This window comes from Herpailurus yagouaroundi, unplaced genomic scaffold, assembly GCF_014898765.1.
Source record: "Herpailurus yagouaroundi ecotype Mexico unplaced genomic scaffold, PumYag 140, whole genome shotgun sequence".
In the NCBI taxonomy this organism is placed as follows: domain Eukaryota; kingdom Metazoa; phylum Chordata; class Mammalia; order Carnivora; family Felidae; genus Herpailurus; species Herpailurus yagouaroundi.
In genome coordinates, this window is record NW_024412395.1 from 6,365,816 (window position 1) to 6,385,879 (window position 20,064).

Sequence of the window (20,064 nt, forward strand, 5' to 3'; positions counted from 1 at the left end):
AAATAATGTATTCAATATGTCTCAATAAAAGATATTTTATTTATAAACTAAAAATGGTTGAGTGGGGGGCCTGCAGGTCAGGTGTAAGATAACTTTGGGGACTTCAGGTAGATTTTTCTTTCTCTTTTATAGACTGTGGGTTTCTGGTACTGAAGTTCTTGGATATAAAAGGTTAACAGATTTGTGATATATATCATTTTTTACATGTGATAAAGGATGATGTGATAAAGGGTGATGGAATATGGGGGCTATGACAATGGAAATTAACTTTGAGATGAGTGAAATGCCCTTTCAACATGCACTGGCGGAGCCCAACTTAAAGTTGAAGATCTTAGCAGTCGCTTGTTGCTCTGTACTAATGTACTAATAATTATTAAATACTTGTGAGTCCATTGACTGGAACTGTTACCCCGATATGCTGCTGTAGCCAGAATGGGTATGACACTTGCCATTAGAAAGGAAATAAAACAGATCATACTTTGGAATCTTCCTATAAAGCTTTTGTGTCCATTCCTAATATACTTGACATTGCTGATCTACCCAGAAATGTGGGGGAGGGGAGGGGCAAAGAAAGCTCAAGGACAAGACAAGTAAAATTTTGCCTGAAATTTTATAGTACATTGAAAAACTTTCTTAGGTGAGAAGAGGAGACAATCCTAATTGACTTGTCCACAATCATGAGCCATGTGGATAGTGATTTAAAAAGAGGACACCATGTATTAAAACACAAGCACAGTAGCTGTCTTTGAAATTTCAGAGTGATAAACATCAGAAAATAAAGGAAAATGTCAATGCATGTAGAGGGGGATGCATATTTAGAACACTTGCATGCTGTACATGGGAAACACAGATAGATTTATTAAGGGTTTGAACACATACAAGAGGGACCCAGAGCTGAAGCAGCAATTTCTGTATCTATTTTAAAAAGTGAGTGTTTCTACAGACCTATCTTTCAAAATGACTGGTGGTAACAGGATTCTGGTCTGTGTGGATTTAATTAGAGGTCCCTTTGTTCCAAATATATTTATCCATTTTACCAATCTTAGGCTAATGTTGCTGCTCAGAGTTAGAAAACTTAATATTTGCATTTCTTTGGCATGTCTATGAGCCAACCAGGAAGAGATTTTAAATCTGCTAAGATTCTAAAATCGTTGCTATGTTTGTCCCTGAGACCTTCACACCTGATTATTTAATGTAGTGGGAAACTCTGGCTTGTTCATAAATCATGATTCATCTCTAAGCGGCTGCTTGGTGGCCTCATTCATGAACATTCCATTCAGTACCAGGTCAGAAAGTCTTCAAATTGAATTCTTAGGGCATGAATATTTGATAGTGTACATTGTGTAGACAGATAAATTTTCAGGCTCCCCATTCCGAAACGAACTTTGCAAAATAAAATAAGTCTCAAGTTCTGGTAAATTGATATGCTATCCATGGCATTTACTAAGTTGCATTGTTTGCTAACTCAATTTTAAAAGCAAATCATCTGAAAATCGAAGATCTTCAAAAGACCATGTGAAAGTCTCCTTCAAGAGATTCTTTACTTCCATTATACACCATACTTAATTAATTCAGTACTTGATATTGATGTTTTTAGGTGTTGACTTTTTATGAAAAGTTGAATAAAACAATTTGGAGAGTTTTGTAAAAATCTCTTGTTTTCCCATTGCGCTCACCTTGTGTACCAGGCTTAATTTTGGTGGATCTATAATCTTACTTCTAAGTTTAAATTTAAAATAAAAAGTAAAATGAACAAATAAAAATCCTTAAAGTAATCTATACATCCAGCAGCATAATTTGGTGGAAATACTAATGAATATTATCCACAAGTCAGATTTTGCTTATGTCTGTAAAGTATTTGGTAAAATACTGAGTCTCTGATGGACATTCTTGAAGGCTGATATAGTTTTGGAGAGTTTGAGCAACATCTCTACCCTATGCAAACACAGTTTGATATTATTGCTGCCTTCTTACCCATACTTTAGCAACATGTGAATTAAGCAATAGGACTTAACATTATTTGTACACAGTGGGTCCATTAAAACTCACATTGAAAGTGAGAAGAGTAAATCGATTTTGTTAAGCTTAAAAAATAATCAAGTATAATAAAGGAGAAATAGAAAATACAGTTTTGCAATAACCTACATTTAGAATTAAATCTTAATATTTAATATTTCGGCACTGTCAGTGCCTGATTATGTGAGCTTGGATTGGTCTCTGTGAGCCTCATGCCTCTATACACCGTCTATGAGAGACTTACTTCAGAGGCAAAGCAATACTGACCCAAAGTTAAGGGATGAAAAAAACAAAAAAAAAAAATTCCATGAAAGTGGAAAGCAAAGGAAAGCTGGTATAGCTACACTCAATCAGGCAAAATAGACTTTAAAACAAAGACTGTGATAAAAGAAATAAGAGGGGCTGTACATAAAAGGATCAAATGAAGAAATGTGATATAAATATCTATGCAGCATGCATAGGAGCACCAAAATATACAAAGCAAATATTAATAGGCTTAAAAAGGAGAAATTGACAACAGTACAATAACAGTAGGGGACTTTAACACTTCACTTAAATCAATGGATAGAGTATCTGGACAGAAAATCCATAAGGAAACATCAGCCTTAACTGGCACATTAAACCAAATTAACTTAACAGGTAGAGATAGAATATTCCAGTCAAAAAGGAGCAGGATTGGGGGGCCTGGGTGGCGCAGTCGGTTAAGCGTCCGACTTCAGCCAGGTCACGATCTCGCGGTCCGGGAGTTCGAGCCCCGCGTCGGGCTCTGGGCTGATGGCTCAGAGCCTGGAGCCTGTTTCCGATTCTGTGTCTCCCTCTCTCTCTGCCCCTCCCCCTTTCATGCTCTGTCTCTCTCTGTCCCAAATAAATAAACGTTGAAAAAATTTAAAAACAAAAACAAAAACAAAAAGGAGCAGGATACACATTCTTCTTAAATGCTCATGGAACACTCTGCAGAGTATGTCACATTTTAGGCCTCAAAACAAATCTCAGTAAATTCAAGAAAATTGAAATCATATCAAACATGTTTTCTGACTACAAGGGTATGAAACTAAGAATCAATTATAAGAAAAAAAAAACTAGAAAAAACTATAAATACATGGAGGTTAAACAACATGCTAGTGAACAACTACTGGATCATAGAGGAAATCAAAAGAGAAATAAAAAAACTACTTGGAGGCAAATGAAAACAGGAATATGACATACCAAAATATATGGGATGAGGCAACAGCAATTCTAAGAGGGAAATTCATAGCAAGACAGACCTACCTCAAGAAACAAAGAAATCTCAAATGAATTTTGTACCTAACTTTGTACCTAAAGGTATAAACTTTGTACCTAACTTTGTACCTAAAGGAAACTAGAAAAAAAGAAGAAACAAAGCCCAAAATTAGTAGAAAGAGGGACATAATAAAGATCAGAGTGGAAATAAGTGAAATAAAAATGAAAAACAAACAAATAAACAAACATACCAATAGAAAAGATCAATGAAATTAAAAGATAACTGAAATTGACAAAACTTTAGCTACACTCAGCACCAAAAAGGGGGGAGGGGTCAAATAAAATCGGAAATGAAAGAGAAGTTAGAACTCATGCCACAGAAATAAAAGGGATTGCAAAAGACTACTATGAACAATTACATGCCAACAAACTGGACAACCTGGTAGAAATGGATTAATTCCTAGAAACTTAGAATCTTCCAAGACTGAATTATGGAGAAATAGAAAATCTGAATAGACCAAATACTATTATGGAGATTGAATCAGTAATCAAAAATTTCCCAACAAACTAGATGGCTTCATTGGTTAATTGTACCAAACATTCAAAGATTTAATACCTACTCTCAAATTTCCAAAAATATAAATAGGAAGGAATGTTTCTAAACTTATTTTAAGAAACCAGCATTACTCTTATACCCAAACTGGACAAAGACAACACAAAAAAGAAAATTGTAGGCTGGGGCGCCTGGGTGGCTCAGTCGGTTGAATGCCCGACTTCAGCTCAGGTGACGATCTCACAGTTCGTGGGTTTGAGCCCTGTATTGGGCTCTGTGCTGACCGCTTGGAACCTGGAGACTACTTTGGATTCTGTGTCTCCCTCTCTCTCTGCCCCTTCCCTGCTCGTATTCTGTCTCTCTCTTCTCTCTCTCTCTCAAAAATATATAAACCTTAAAAAATTAAAAAAAAAAAAAAAAGAAAATTATAGGCCAATATCCCCAATGAGCATAGATGTAAAAGTCTTCAACAAAATGTTACCAAACCATATTTAACAATACATTAAAAGAATCATACACCATTATCAAGCTGGATTTATTACAGGGATACAAGATTCAACAACTACAAGTCAATCAATATAATATACCACATTAACAAAAGTGAAAGGTAGAAATCATATGATCATCTCAATAGATGTAGAAAATGCATTTGATAAAATTCAACATCAACTTATGATAAAAACTCTGAAAAAACTGGTATAGTGGGAATGTACCTGGACATAATCAAGGTCATATGTGACAAACCCACAGGTAATACCATGTTCAACAGTATAAAGCTGAAACCTTTTCCTCTAAGATCAGGAATAAGACAAGGATGTCCACTCCCCCCACTTTTATTCAACATAGTATTGCAAATTGTAGCCATAGCAATTAAACAAGAAAAATAAATAAAAGGTGTAAGTTGGACAGGCAGAAGCAAAATGGTCACTATTTGCAAATGACCTGATACTATATATAAGAAACCCTAAAGACTCCACCAAAAAAATACCTGTTAGATCTAAAAATGAATTCAGTAAAGTAACAGAATACAAAATCAATATGAAAAAATCTGTCATGTTTCTACACACTGTAAAAGTATCAGAAAGATAAATAAAAAAAAAAAACTCCAATTTACAATTGCATCCAAAAGAATAAAATACCTAGTAAAAATTTTAACATAGGAGATTAAAGATTTGTACATTTAAAACTATAAGACCCCAGTGAAAGATTTTGAGGACAGAAATAAATGGTAAGATACGTCATGCTATGGATTAGAAAAATAACTATTGTTAAAATGTCCATCCTTCCCAAAGCAATCTACAGATTCAACACCATCCCTATCAAAACTCCAATGAAATTTTTCATATAAGTAGAAGAAAGAATTCTAAAATTTATATGGAACCACAAAGGACTCCAAATAGCCAAAACAATCTTGACAAAGAAGACCAAAGCTGTAGGCATCATGTTTCCTGATTTCAAACCATAGCTACAAACTTATAGTAATCAAAATACAATATGGTATTGGCATAAAAACAGACACATAGATCACTGGAACAAAATAGAGAGTCTTAATTTATGACAAAGGAGCAAAAACATACAATGGAGAAATGATGATGTCTTCAATAAATGGTGCTGGGAAAACTGGACAGCTACAGGCAAAGGAAGGAAACTGGACCACTATCTTACAGCATACACAAAAATTAACTCAAAATTGATTAAAGACTTGAAGGAGATACCTGAATCCATAAAAATCCTGGAAGAAAATATAGAACATAAGCTCTTTGAAATCAGTTGTGTGTATATTTTTTTGGATCTGACTCTAAGGCAAAAGCAAAAAAACAAAAATAAATACATAGGACATTAAACTGAAAAGCTTCTGTATAGCAAAGAAAAAAATTAACAAAACCACGAGGCAACCTACCGAAAGGGAGAAGATATTTGGAAATCATATATCTGATAACAGGCTAATATTCAAAATATATAAATAACTCATACAACTCAACAACAGTGGCAGCAACAATAAAAATAATTTGATTGAAACATGGGCATAAAATCTGAATGGACATCTTTCCAAAGAAGACATACAGACAGACAACAGGTACATGAAAAGATGTTTAACATAACTAATCATCAAGGAAATGAAAATCAAAACCACAATAAGCTATCACTTTACACTTGTCAGAATGGTTATTGTCAAAATGACAAGAAATAACAAGCGTTGGCGAGGATGTGGAGAACAAGCAGTTCTCATGCACTGATGTTGAGAATGCAAACTGATGCAGCCACTATAGTAAATAGCATGGAGGTTCCTCAAAAAATTTAAAAAAGGAAGGACCATATGATCCAGTAATTCCACAACTGGCTATCTATCTGAAAAAGATTAAAATGCTAATTCAAAAAAGACATGCACCCGTATGTTCACTGCAGCATTATTTACAATAGCCAACGTATGCTCACAACTTAAGTGTCCATCAGTGCATGAATGGATAAAGAAGATGTCACACACACACACACACACACACACACACACACACAGAAGAATAATACTCAGCCATAAAAAAAGAAGGAAATCTTGCCATTTGCAACAACATGGACAGACCATGAGGGAGTTATGCTAAGTAGTATGAGTCAGTCATAGAAAGACAAATACCACATGATTTCACTTACATGTAGAATATAAAACTCAAAGCAAACAAACAGAACAAACGAAACCCAGACTCAGAGGTACCGAGAAAAGATTGGTGTTGCCAAAAGGGAGGGGCTTGGGGTATGGACAAAATGGGTGAAGAAGATCAAGAAGTAAAATAATCTGGATATCAAATAAAGATGTCACGGGGATGTAATGTGCGGCTTGGAGAATATAGACTATAATATTAATGGACAATAATGCTGTATGGTGGCAGACAGTAACTAGACTTATTATGGTGACCATTTTGCAAGGTACACAAATGTTGAATTGTAGGTCGTATACCTGAAATGAATATAATATTGCATGTCGATTACACTTTAATAAAAATATTTAGACAAAAAATAACTCAAAACTCCAATTCATTCTGAGAAACGACCAGTTCTGATTGAACATGCCAAAGAAAATAAGTAATCCCACATCTCTTAGTCCCTCTAAAGTCAACATAAAACCTTAAAACTTCCTCAAAATGGAAGGTGTGATTATTTCTCCTTTCGAACTAAAAGCAAAATAAAAGGAAGCAAAAAAAAAAAAAAAACCTGTAAAATTGTATAGGGGCTTCAAAATTGAGTGAAAAAATAGAATAGTCCCCAAAAGCCTATTTTTAAAATGAAGAAAACACATGCTTTCTGAAAATAATTCAACGTAATATTATAGGCAACCCAGAATAAAGATGATAATAATACTATTCTCAAGATGCAATCTGTTCATGACTAATCTTAATCCTCAGTTTACTATTATTTTCAATTAGCAATATTGATTAGTAGGAGGTTAGCAAAAAGCAATAAACATAAAATAGGAAAAATTTTTTTTTGCCAACAAAGCAGGGCCAACACAGACAAATGTAGACCAATACCAGTTTGAAAACAAACTTGGAATTAATTTCACGGGAAAAACATGTAGGGAGATTATGAGAAAGATAATTCTATCAATTGTCAAATCTTCACATTTTATGCACATTGGGAGAAAAATAAATATTTGGATATGTCTTTCCCTAAATTGTAAGCAACGCAAATGAATACATTTTTTTAATCCAGTGCATGAGTTTCTAAAGCTTCCTCCAGATACCTCTTGCTATGTGCTCTCCCTTTCTAACCTCAGCCTTTCACTAACAAGAGAAGGTCAAGAGGTTGGGCCTTGCGGTAGGGAAGGAAAGTTCTTTTTCACAACTTGGAGAAAACTTTCCTTCGCTTCCTAGCTGCTGATTATTTATAAAGACAGAATGAGTTTACAGTTTGTAGTTGCCTTGTATTTTTAAACACTTTCATTCCTTTTAAATCTTGATAGAGGCTGTTGAGCACAGCGGTTTCAATGTCAGACCTGATTACAGATTCTAATGCCAAGATTTACGAATTGTGCAATATCAGTCAAATTACATAACTGAGCTAGTTGGGGCACTACAAAGTGTGCAAAGAGCTTGGTACATAATAAACAAGTGAGTAAATACTACTCAATAAATCAATACATTGTCACTAACAATCAGAGTCTTGTAGCATACTTCTGGTTTTATGGACGAAGGAACTGAGGCCTAGTCAGTGAATTACTCAAGTTACCAGAAGAGGAGGAAAACACTAAACTTTTGCAACAGACATCCTAATTTCCCTTCGAACGAGAGCCATGCTGGAGATAGGACCCATATACGGTCTAATTATTTCTGAATGGGTACTCAATAGTTCCTAAGCTACCAACAATCTGGGTATAGGAAAATGATAGAAACGCTCACTGGTTACCATTACCACATCTCAGTTTTATTCACCAGAAGAGAAAAGATGTCCTACCCAGATGCTGTCTTCTTGCTTGTACTGTTTCCAGTTGCGTCCTGTGTCACTGAACATCAGGCTGTAACTCGTCACCCAGTCAGAGCTTCCATATCTGCCCTGCGTGGCCACTGCTGTAATCTCCACTCTGTTTCCCAGGTCCATCTGGAGCCACTGTTGAGCATTGGAATCTGCTGGGGACCAACCACCAGTTCCTGGAAGAAGATCAGAGAGAGTGGGTTGTAGTAATATCTCACAGGGCCACACCTTACAGCTCTCAAAGAGAAATGAAATGGTGTTCCACTGACATGTCTTTATCCCCAAACGTGCCCTGCTCATGCTTACTGGGCTCAATTTCCATTCTCTTCCATTCTATTCCCTCTCATGCTTCAAGATTCATCTCAAATCCATGATGTTCCTTCCATAAGTCTTCTGGTCTTTCCTCAGTCATTACACTTTCCATTTTCTGGATTCCTAGTAGAATTGGCTTTGTTTATTTATTTTTATTTGCTTATTGCCTTAACCTTGTAACATGTTTTCTATCCTCTGCCTGATTGTCATCTCCTTCCTGCTTTTCTTCATTCTTTCATCCCTCTCTGTGTTTTCTCTACACCTACCATGGGCCAGGCTCCTTTTTCTTTCTTTCCTTCTTTTGTTGTGGATACAAAGATGAAAGTTCATGGACTATATCTTTGACTCCTGCCTCATCTGTTTGTCCGATGTTCACCGAGCACCTGAGGCGTTCTTGGTACCAAAGACACACAGACAAAAATATGCAATGTGATATGACGAGAAGCCTTATGAAAGGCAAACAGAAGGTACAACAGGAGCACAGAGGACACAACGCCTAGCTAGGTGATTGGAAAGGCCTATAGACAGGGATGGTGGAGCTTAAACCTGAAGCAAATATAACCGTTTTGCAGGCAAACAAGGTTAACTAGAGGAAACATTGGAGAGATCGGCCAGGCCAAGGGAACATCATATGCAAAATCTCAGAAGGACATCAGAGTGGGCTGTGTTTCTGGATCTTCTTGGGATTCAGAGTAGTTGACACACAGGAACATGCTTACATGTGACAAAAGACTTTGGGCCCAATATTTCATTATTTGACACCCTGGAACTCTGCAGAAGATCAATATTAGCTCTTGCTTAGTGGGAAGACCGTGGCCTCAGTTTTCTATTTTCATTTCACATAGGAACAAAGAAGTTAATAATCATTTTTACTGACCCAAGAGTTCACAGACCTTCTGAATCCTGAGTGGAAACTATGGCAGAGTGCGTACGCCTTGGGTGGGGACAAGATGAAAACAACACCTCTGTTAGGCACCTTGCTCAGGGCATCGAGTTGGGGAGTTAGTTAAAATTATAATTTAGAAGGTTTAATCAATAAATTCCTTTTTGAGCTCAGCCTGTGTCACTGAAAATCATTTTAGTCATGTCCCAGTCTACTTTCTCACTATCTCGGAAGGAGTCAATGGGACTTCTCCTTGGTAACCGAGAACTTTCCTGAGCCCTGGCTGCCCAGTGCAGAGGGCCTGTCATCGATGGGTGCGGACATGCAGACACAGGAGATACACGACATGAGGTGGGCCTACTTTGGTCACAGGCACATCCTACAGGTTGTGGGTTGATTTTCTCCTAACAAATAGCTACTACTCTTAAGCGTTGAAATGCAGAAACAGGAAAAGAAGGAACATTCTCAGTATCTACTGTGGAATGTATTTTATTATATATTTTGCAAGACATGAATACAGTGGCAGATGTGGCTGACTTCCCTACTATCCATTATCTCTTCTTCTGTGGTGGTTGTGAGGCTCAATTTCATTTTTCAGCTCTCTACACTATTAGAGTTGTAGCCACATACATGGCTATAGTTCCCTCCAATAAAAATGTGACTACGAAGACGTGCCCCTTGCAAGCCAACAAATCTCTTCCCCACTTGTTTTCCCTTTCTACTGACGGATCCAGTTGGCACCAAGGCCCTAGCTGATGGCATAATGACAGCTTGGAAAGAGACTGGATTCCTGTATCATCACATGGAGGAAAGCAGCTGTCTACTTAAACGCCTGCCCTATATTATAATATGAACAAGAACGAAACATCTATGCTGTTTGAGACATTGGTGGCACATTGGAATTTATTTGATATTGCAGTTCAGCCTACTTTAAATACATGCATAATACCCTGTGAGATAAAAGGCACAATTCTCATAATATAGTCAGGGAGACTGAGATCCAGCAAGTTTAGAACACCTGGCACTCAGAGTTTAATCATAGCTCTTTGAGGCTAATATGTAGCAGAAGAAAAAAAAAAGTTTCTAAAAGCCCAGAAAATCAATAAATAAGCAGGAGGCATTTGAGCAGAGATTCTGAGATGCCAGACCCAGAGCTGCATTTTTATCAACCAGCTCTGTCTTCACGAACACGTCCACAGTCCCCAGTACATACCCTCTTTCAACTTCTCACAACTGACAGGGAGGCTTAAGAAGATCTTTCACATTTCCAAAAGAAGTCTAAAGTGATTCTGAACCTGCTCGTTATTTCCATTCAATTTCTCCTCCTGTCCGTTTCATGATGCCTCTTTCTTCTTAAGTGAAAAAAGCAAAGCTGTATAAACTATATGATCTCAACAGTATTAAAACGTGATAGGAGAGGAATTTGTATGGTGATTTTTTCTGAGTGATGAAAATATGAGTGATTCCATCCTTTTATGCTTTTTGCCTGTAACATATTTTCTCTTATCAGCATATCTTTCTTACAGAAACTGAGACTCACATAATTCATATTTATGGGGTTTATTGCATAAAGAATATATGCAACAATTTGACAGCTGTTGGTATAATATGGAACTTGTGACTTGCTGGGTGACCATCACTATGTTTGAAAATCAAAATACTCAAACCTTAACTATTTTCTCTTTTATCCAGACTTCCTAGTCATGCTTTAGGATTTTTTTCTTCACTTATTTTAATTATTATCATCATACTCATGATAAGAATGTATGTTAAGGATGGAAGAGAGAAGGGTGTCTGGGGGGTTCAGTCAGTTAAGCATCTGACTCTTGATTTCGGCTCAGGTCCTGATCTCACGGTTCATGAGTTCAAGCCCCGCGTCGGACTCTGTGCTGATGGTGCAGAGCCTTAAATGACAAGGAATTCTCCTTGTCAACTTGCAGAGCATCCAATCACAGAAGACTGACCAAAACCCAAACCAAAACAAAAGAGGGACAGTTAACGCTAAAACATTTCTTCAACTTTGTCTGAGCCAAAGCCACTCTGAAATTAACCAAAAGGGAATTGTTACTGTTCACCTTCATTAGCACAAACAGTTAAAAAATGTTCCAAACCCAGAAGCTTCAGCCAACCCTCTTAAAACAGAGGGACGTTATCTGGGTGATAATTGCCAAGGACTCCTTTCCTGCTGCTGAAGATGTTTCCTGCATTACAGCTAATAGGCCAAGTACCCGGGGTTGCCATGGTTGCTATGACAAACATTTTGTTCCTTGCACCAAACAATAAATGTGTTTTCAAAATGATGAGAGAACCTTGAAGATACTATTTGCAGTTACTCTGAAGACACACCAGCCCACACTAGCTTTCTGTGTCTGAGTTATTCTCTAAATTGGGGGTGTAACATACACACAGATACCTGTGTTTGGCAAGTCAAAGGTGTTGACTAAAGCAGTGCTGCCTGTAATTGTGGCTAAGGTATTGATGATTATTAACCGCAATCCCCACAATCCTTGCAGTTGAAATTTAGGAGATTTTAATGCACATTTCAAGGAAGATTTTGATTTTAAAGGAAAAGTAACTTTACATTTTTATGTCACCTAGAATTTTCCAATCGTTTTCAAATATGAGATCCTGCATAATTTTGATGCTGTATCTTAATTTATTCCTAGCACAGCCCAAGCCCCCATACTCTACCTGTGCATTATGTGACTTTTGGGGACAGGATGGGAAAAGGAGATTATGGACCAAAAGCCCAGAGACATGGTTCAAGGCACAGTTCTGCTCCTGAGGTTAGACTGGATGAGAAATTCTCAGAGGTGTTCCATCATCAGAAACACCTTGAGGCCTTGTAAAGATGATAATATACATCCTTGGGCCTTCTCGCTGATAATGTATTCAGACGCCTAACCTGAGAATCTGTTTTTGTTGTTGTTGTTTTGTTTTTTATTTATTTTTTTTTAATTTTTTTTTCAATGTTTATTTATTTTTGGGACAGAGAGAGACAGAGCATGAACGGGGGAGGGGCAGAGAGAGAGGGAGACACAGAATCGGAAACAGGCTCCAGGCTCTGAGCCATCAGCCCAGAGCCCGAGGCGGGGCTCGAACTCACGGACCGCGAGATCGTGACCTGGCTGAAGTCGCACTCTCAACCGACTGCGCCACCCAGGCGCCCTGTTTTGTTTTTTAGAAAGGTGTTTCTGACATGCTGAGTGGTTTGTGAAAAACTCGATGAGACAGCTTCTACGGTTTCCATTCTAATATTTTACAGATGAGATTTGCTTTATTTATCTACTTAGTAGACCGACATAGCTTAAATCTAATATGCTATTTTTGATGATCAAAAATAACAACAACAAATAACCACATGAAATTGCCTCTGGATTTAAGATGGGCACCCTTCTCTCCCAATTCCTCACACCAGACACAGAGGTGTAGTTAAATGGAGACTTAAAATTGCCAAGGAAATCTGAAACTTTGTGAATTGGGAAATATCCATCTCTGTTCTTGCATCAATAGTTATTATCACTCCCAGTTAAGCCTATTGTTCCTTCCCATCACCCCCATTATGCGAGCCCTTGAAGTGTTCATTCATATCCACTATTAGATAACAGATGGTCCTTGCTCAGTGCTCAGCACCACCTTGTGCACTTGGCACACACGGACTCATTCATCCTCACAGTTATCTCTGCAACATAGATATTAATTATTATGATTATGTCCATTTTACAGGTGGCGACACTGAGGCCAGAAAGGTTGGACAGCTTTTCCAAGAACACATGACTACACAACCAGTAAGTGGCAGAACAGGGGATTCCAACTCACAAAACCAGGACCCAGAGCCCAATCTCTTAACTATTCGGTGACACCGCCTCTCCACAGGATGGTCAGAGAACCCCCCTCCTGTTCCTTTTCCTTCTCCAAAACAGCAATTATCACTAGAAACATAATTCTTTGCACGTTTTCAACATCTCACCTGATTCTCATAGCAATCAGCAATATATTTTTAAATTTCCATTTATGAGAGAATAAAGCAGCCTCAAAGAGTCAACCAGCTTATCGTGGGGAGAGACCCAACATTCTGATGTCTCACCGATGCTTCTTCTTCATGGAGAATTCTAAACAGGTTTAAAGGAAGACCAAAGAGGCATGTCTTCTGACACCCAGCCAGCTCCCTTCCTAGCCCTTTACACCATGATACTTATTCCCCACTTTACATACTAGGAGAAGTTTGGAGCATGAGACAGAATAACTGGTAGAAGGCAGAAATACCTCAGTTTCTACCCTTATTGCCACTTTTAACTCAGCAAAGGAAATGAGAGTTGATTGAGGTCACACATTAGAAATGGGCACAAAACAGATTATAAATGGGTCTCTGCTCAGCAAAAGTTTACAACTATCTTTCAAAAGGAGAGTGAGTCCCTTTAGTACAAGACCAACAAGAGGTAGAATAATCACATACACGGCATTTCACACCTAAACTATTTGAAGCACATGGCCATTTAAAACAAAATCCCCAAAATATACCCTAGAGGGAGTAGGTTTCTTATGCGGGTGCTTTCCTCCAGATTTACTCAAGGCCCTAAAAAACCACAAGCACATCATCAAAAATGAGTAGGAAGCTAGCTTGAATTACTAGCTGCATCATTATTAAATATTCGTTGCCTGTGTAAGCAAAGGTTCAAGAGTTTTCAGGGACAAAACTGCCCAGTGATGGTAATAAATAAGGCAGAGAGATGGTCCCATAAATATTTAACATTACTCAGTATGGGTAAGAGTGATGACAACATTGGCAAACTTCTCCACAGCCCTCAGGGGGGGCCTCCTGCATCTGCAAGCACAGCGTCATTATCATTCGTTTGGAATGGGACCTGTGGCTAGGCAGGGACTTCTTCTTCTTCTTGTTAATGTTTATTTATTTATTTTGAGAGATGGAGGGTGAGCCGGGAAGGGGCAGAGAGAGAAGGAGAGAGAGAGATCAGACCATGGGATAGAATGTGGAGCTCGAGCCCATGAACGGTGAGATCATGACCTAAGCAGAAACCGAGAGTCGGTCGCTTAACCGACTGAGTCACCCAGGCGTCCCTGGGAAGTAACTTCTGAGGTTTGGGGTCGGGGGGTGTTGGAGGGAAGACTGGGCATCATCCTTCTGCTACTGCGCACGTGGAGCAGGACCTGGGTGTCGCAGGTTGGTCCTCCTACACTTCTATTTAGGGACATTTATTTAGGGACTAAGGAGCCTCTTGGGAAAAAGCAAGTGGGAACGTGACCAAATACCCTGTAGGTTTCAAAACAGATACACTTGTAGGAAAATGTGGAGCGGGTCTGTTGAGGCCAATTTGCAGAGAAGACCAAAAGTGATCATAAGACGACACTCATGAAAGGCAAGGGAGAGTCTGGGTTCCATTCGGACCCATTCATGATAGAGGCTGCCTCGAGAGTCATGCCGGGAGCAGTGACTCTGCGTGTGTGACTTGGTTTGGGTTTACCAGAAGTCAATTATGAAGAATGGATTTGAGTGTAAGTAGCTCATTTGGGAACTGACCCCAGGAAGCTGGGTGAGAGGGATGCAGATGAGACAGGGAAGGGAGGAGAGCTGACCCGTGGCACATCTGCAAGCCAGCCATTCCTGTGGAGGAGCTTAATCTCACCAGTGCAGGATGCACTTTAGGGTTCTGTTGTCAGATCATTACCATATACAGGTTTTTTTATACACGAACTCAGTCAGGTGTTGATTGAAACTGCAGGTGGGCAGGGTGGTGTTTAAAGCACAGAAAGATAGCCCTTCGGGCAGAGTAGAGAATGTGTAGATGTTGGGGTTGGAAGTGGTGATGCTGGGGATGTCTTCAGGGTTCCTCTCTGGTCTTCCTTAGTAGATGGATTCATCGCCCAGCTATGGGTGCAGGCTGACAACTAGAACTGTCTGCCCTCTTCTCCAGAGATTTGCTTTTGTCCAAACAGAAGTGTTCTTGCCTGGGAAGCTACCACTTCCTGGTTCTCATCTCAGCCAGTGATGGACGGATACAAAGTTCAAAAAGCCGATCCCATTGTCTCAAGACGTGGCTGATATTTATGGTGGCCCAGAACTTCCTCTTGGCATTGGAAGGAAGCTAGACCTCAGTTGAGACCACATTTCCTACTAGCTTTCCCCTCTGTCTTCCCTCACAGCCTGTCTCCAGAAATCACTCCCCCAGAAATCATTTGAACAAGAAGTCCCATCTCATCTCATCTAAGATGTTGTCCTTGTTCTGAAAGTGGTAAAGTCCAGGAGATGTGGGTGTCAACAGCCTTTGCTACAGTGAGTGTGCTTGGTCACATACCTGTGTGCCTGTGTTTCTAGGAGAGAGCTGTATTATTACTCTGAAGGGTTCTAAAGCTCATTACTCCCACAGTTCAGCTGTGATGTCCTACAGTGAATACTTCCCTTGTGAGACAGTGGAGCCATTAAGGTCCTCATGGATAGGAAAAGTATATCTGGCTGCATGTTTCACAGTTCAGAAGTTACACAAGAAGTGAGGGAAAGCAGCAGGAAGGCATTTGGGGCTTGGAAAATTTGGAGTTCGGTCCCAAGGAGGATATCTCACGTTGATGCCCCTTGCAGGCCAACGGTTGATTCATATACACGGGAAAAACATCCATGTGAGAAGTTCTTGTATATAAAACTTGAAAAGACCCTACAGTCATACAGTTCAATGTGATACCCAATAGCCAGATGTAGCTGTTTACATGTAAATTAGCTTAACTTAAATTAAAGTTTCAATTCTTAAATAGCCACATTTCAAAAGCTACGTGTGGCTAGGGGCTACCATGTTAGATGGCACAGCTAAGGGATAGTCCATCCTTGCAGAAATTTCTATTGGATAGCATTGTTCTAGAATTTCTCTTATAAAATGGTAGAGGCTGAGTTCTATTTAATTTGTCAAATCAATACAGTTTAACTCCACTCATCGGCTGCTCTGGCCTGGGGAGCTGTGAGTGGATTATTTATTCCTCATTTAATGGATATATAATTATTGAGTTCCATCCATGAGTAAAGCAGTATAAAAGATTGAGCAGCAAGATAAGACACGCTCCCTGTTTTTAGGCAGATAGAGAAAAAATGACTCTCCCAAGAGTTTTTAAGGGAAAATGGAGAAGAGGAATCAAAACTCATTTAAACCTGCAGATCTCATCTTGCTGGTATTGCCACTTAAAACTTTTCTCTCGTGAGCAGCATACTTTTTAGCACAGCTCACATTCTACATTTACTTTGGCTTCCTAGGACAGTTTTGTTTGAAAGACAGTGCCTAGTCTTGAAAGCCAGTGTTTGAGCTGAAAGCATCACTTTTGACTCCATGAATTTGGACAAGTAATTTCTCTCCTTCTACAAAAATAATATAGTTAAGTGTCCACTTTACCAAGAATCAAGGATCAAGATAATATTTGTCTCTTCGTAGGTTTAACCACTATGGCCACAAAATGGTTAAATACAAGTGTGTTTCATTGTTATTTCAAAAGCTTCATTTGGGGCTCAAAAAAATAACTCTGGCATCAGTTCCTCCCTTGATTAGGAAGTTTCTCTTTTGACTGGAAGATGTGCAGTATAACTCACCAAAATGGTAGGAGATACAGCTTGAGAGAGAGAGAGAGAGAGACAGAGAGGAGAGGGAAGAAATAGAGCCAATTATTCTCTTACTCTGGATCAGATTACTAGTCTAAAGCCAGTCAAGGTAACTCTACCACCTTTGACTGTGATTGGGTCCAGGAGTGGACACATGACCACATTATGGCTAATTGGACAGAGAAAAACTGCTGGTGATGTGAAAGCAGAGTAGTACGGCAGTTGTGGGGCCGGGAAGAGTCTCCTAGCTCTATGCCATAGTTCTCAAACTTCAGCACATCAATATCAATTGAGGAGCTTCGAAAAACAGGGTTCTTAGGTCCCTCTGCCAGACTTTCTGGTCCAGAAGATCTGGGATTAGGATAAGTCTAGACAGGCTACATTTTTTTTAAAACAGGTTCTGAGGTGACATTCATCCTGACGCTGTTCTGAGGAAGCAAATTGGATGGCTTAAAAGCAAGCCATAGGTGCCCGTGATTTCTGTTTCTCAGAATGCTATTAAGTCTGGCTGAGATGTGGGGCAGGCATATTAGCTGGAGAAAGATGTAGACGCCGAGGATGGCATTGATGAACTAATCCACTAGCTCTGAAGCCTGTCTTCACTGAGGGCTTCCTTTGATGTAGGGTAATAAATTTTATTTTTATTCCTGGTGGGTTTTTTTTTAAAAAAATATGGAATAAAACACAGATACAGGAAAGTCTCACAAACCAAATATTTAGCTTAATAAACTATTACAGATTGAACACCCTTGTAACTATCATGCTGTTCAAGAAAAAGAAGTATGGGGGTGCCTGGGTGGCTCAGTCAGTTAAGGGTCCAACTCTTGACTTCAGCTCAGGTCATTATCTCACAGAGATTGAGCCCTACCTCAGGCTCAGGGGGAAGTACAGAGCCCACTTAGGATTCTCTCTCTCTCCCTCTCTCTCTGCCCCTCCCCCACTTGTTCCCTCTCTCTGTCTCTCTCTCTCTCTCTCTCTCTCTCTCTCTCTGTCTCTGTCTCTCTCTCCCTCTCTCTCTCTCAAAATAAATAAATAAAATTGAAAAAAAGAAGTAACAGTATGGACACCTCTCAATCTCCATGTGCCGAGTTTCCACCATTTAATAATTTTTCATGCTACTGAGTTTTGTTTTGTTTTTTTTTCAAACTAGTGAGTTTTCTGTTGTACTCACACACAAAATTACCCTAACAAAGATATCCCAGAGACAGTATCAATTGCTCTGGATATTTTTGTGGAAGGGATTAATGAGAAGCAAGTCCTTAGCAAAACAAATGACATGGATTCTCTTATAAAATCTGGGATTTTAGCAAATGTGTACATTGATTTAAAAAATTAAGTCCAGGGGCGCCTGGGTGGCTCAGTTGGTTAAGCATCTGACTTTGGCCTCAGATCTCACGATCTCCTGATTTTTGAGTTCTAGCCCCGCGTCTGGCTCTGCGCTGACAGCTCAGAGCCTGGAACCTGCTTCAGATTCTGTGTCTCCCCTTCTCTCTGCCCCTCCCATGCTCATGCTCTGTCTCTCTCTGTTTCTCAATAATAAATAAACATTAAAAACTTTTTTTAATTTAGTCCGGACACACGTAAGTGATTGCATAGACAAGTCTGAGTAAGAGAAGGGTGGTGTGAGACATTCAAAAGGGGTCCCCAGGGGAGGGGCCACCACAGGATAAGAGGCACCCACTGAGAATCCTGGAGAAGGATGAACTACTTTTTTATATTAACTTCTATTTTCTTGTTTCTTGGAGTTGGATATATGTTATCATTTTCACTCCATATGGTAGATTCAATAATCCTTAGCTCATTTTTTTAATGGCATTTCCACAATGTCTTAAGTGAAAGATTGCTAGATGGATTTTAAACAAACGAATTGAGTAGTTCCTACCTAACTACTCCAGGTTAGACAAAGCAAAAGTATCCAGCATACAATATGCTATTCAATTACATTATTTCCTCCTGGGTGTGACCTTCATTGCAAATGCAGTGGTAAACTGTCAACCACTAGACAAATATCTGTTATTAATTGCCATGCCCGTAACTGCATTACTGTATTTTTAAGTGAAAATGCTTTGAATTAAATGCAGTGAACTGACAAACTGAAGATCTTATCTCTTTGTGAAGTATGAGTGGCATCAAATAAGTGATTACTTGAGCTAGCATTTTACAGAGTGCTGCTTAGAAATAATCTCAGCTTGGCATTTCAGAGGAAGTGACCAGCCATCAGAGGAAGGAGTAAAGTGTCAATTGCATGGGTTTATCTATCACTTTTGTTGTGCCGAATGCTGATGTTTATAATCTCAGAAGTATTATATTATTGGTGAGAAAAAGTCTTCATATGATCCCCCCTTCCCCTCTTAACATCATTGTGTTTTTCAGTTACCCTGGCTGAATAAAGAGAGGGTCATCACATTGGATTTGTCTGCATTTGCGATAGGGTCCCAAGGCTCCTATTAAACAGCAGCAGATTTCTATTCTGTACCTCTCAATGATCTATTGCTATCCTAGTCAGAGAAGAGGCCTAGGGCATTGTTTAAATATGAAGGTCAAGGTTAGTTTTGCCCACTGGCCTATTAGGCCACAGTATGATTTCAGGGGCATCGACGAGGCACAGGTGTCCATATCTCTCTTTCTCTCTTGACGCCTGAAAGTCCAGTTTTTGTGGTTAAAACACTGGCAACACCACCTGAAATGCCAAAGTGACCTAAAGGGGTGACTATTACCCCAGCACCACCTTTACTCAGATTAATATCTCAGATCAATATGAATAAAGATACTAGTTAAACTTGGGTAGACAGAATTAGATTCAAGTCCAGGTCCTACCAACAATTAGCTGTGTATCCTTAGGTCAGTGACTTGACCTCTCTGAGTCCACTTCCTCATCCTTAACAAACGTGAATGATACCAACTATCTTGGAATACTGATACAATGACAAGAAATAGAGGTTAAGTTTCTACTTCTTAGTTTTGAGCGTGGTTTCATACTCATAAAAACTTAGATAACTTTGATTTATTTCCTCCCATCCCCCC

At 39.0% G+C, this 20,064-nt stretch overlaps 1 protein-coding gene across 1 annotated transcript in view; it reads right to left on the reverse strand.

The window, feature by feature from the left end:
- CNTNAP5 (contactin associated protein family member 5) overlaps positions 1 to 20,064 on the reverse strand; it is a 777,640-nt gene that overhangs the window by 568,144 nt on the left and 189,432 nt on the right. The window contains exon 3 of the mRNA XM_040474651.1: positions 8,234 to 8,427. Within this exon, the coding sequence (XP_040330585.1) occupies positions 8,234 to 8,427 (194 nt within the window). The remainder of the gene's footprint in view (positions 1 to 8,233; positions 8,428 to 20,064) is intronic.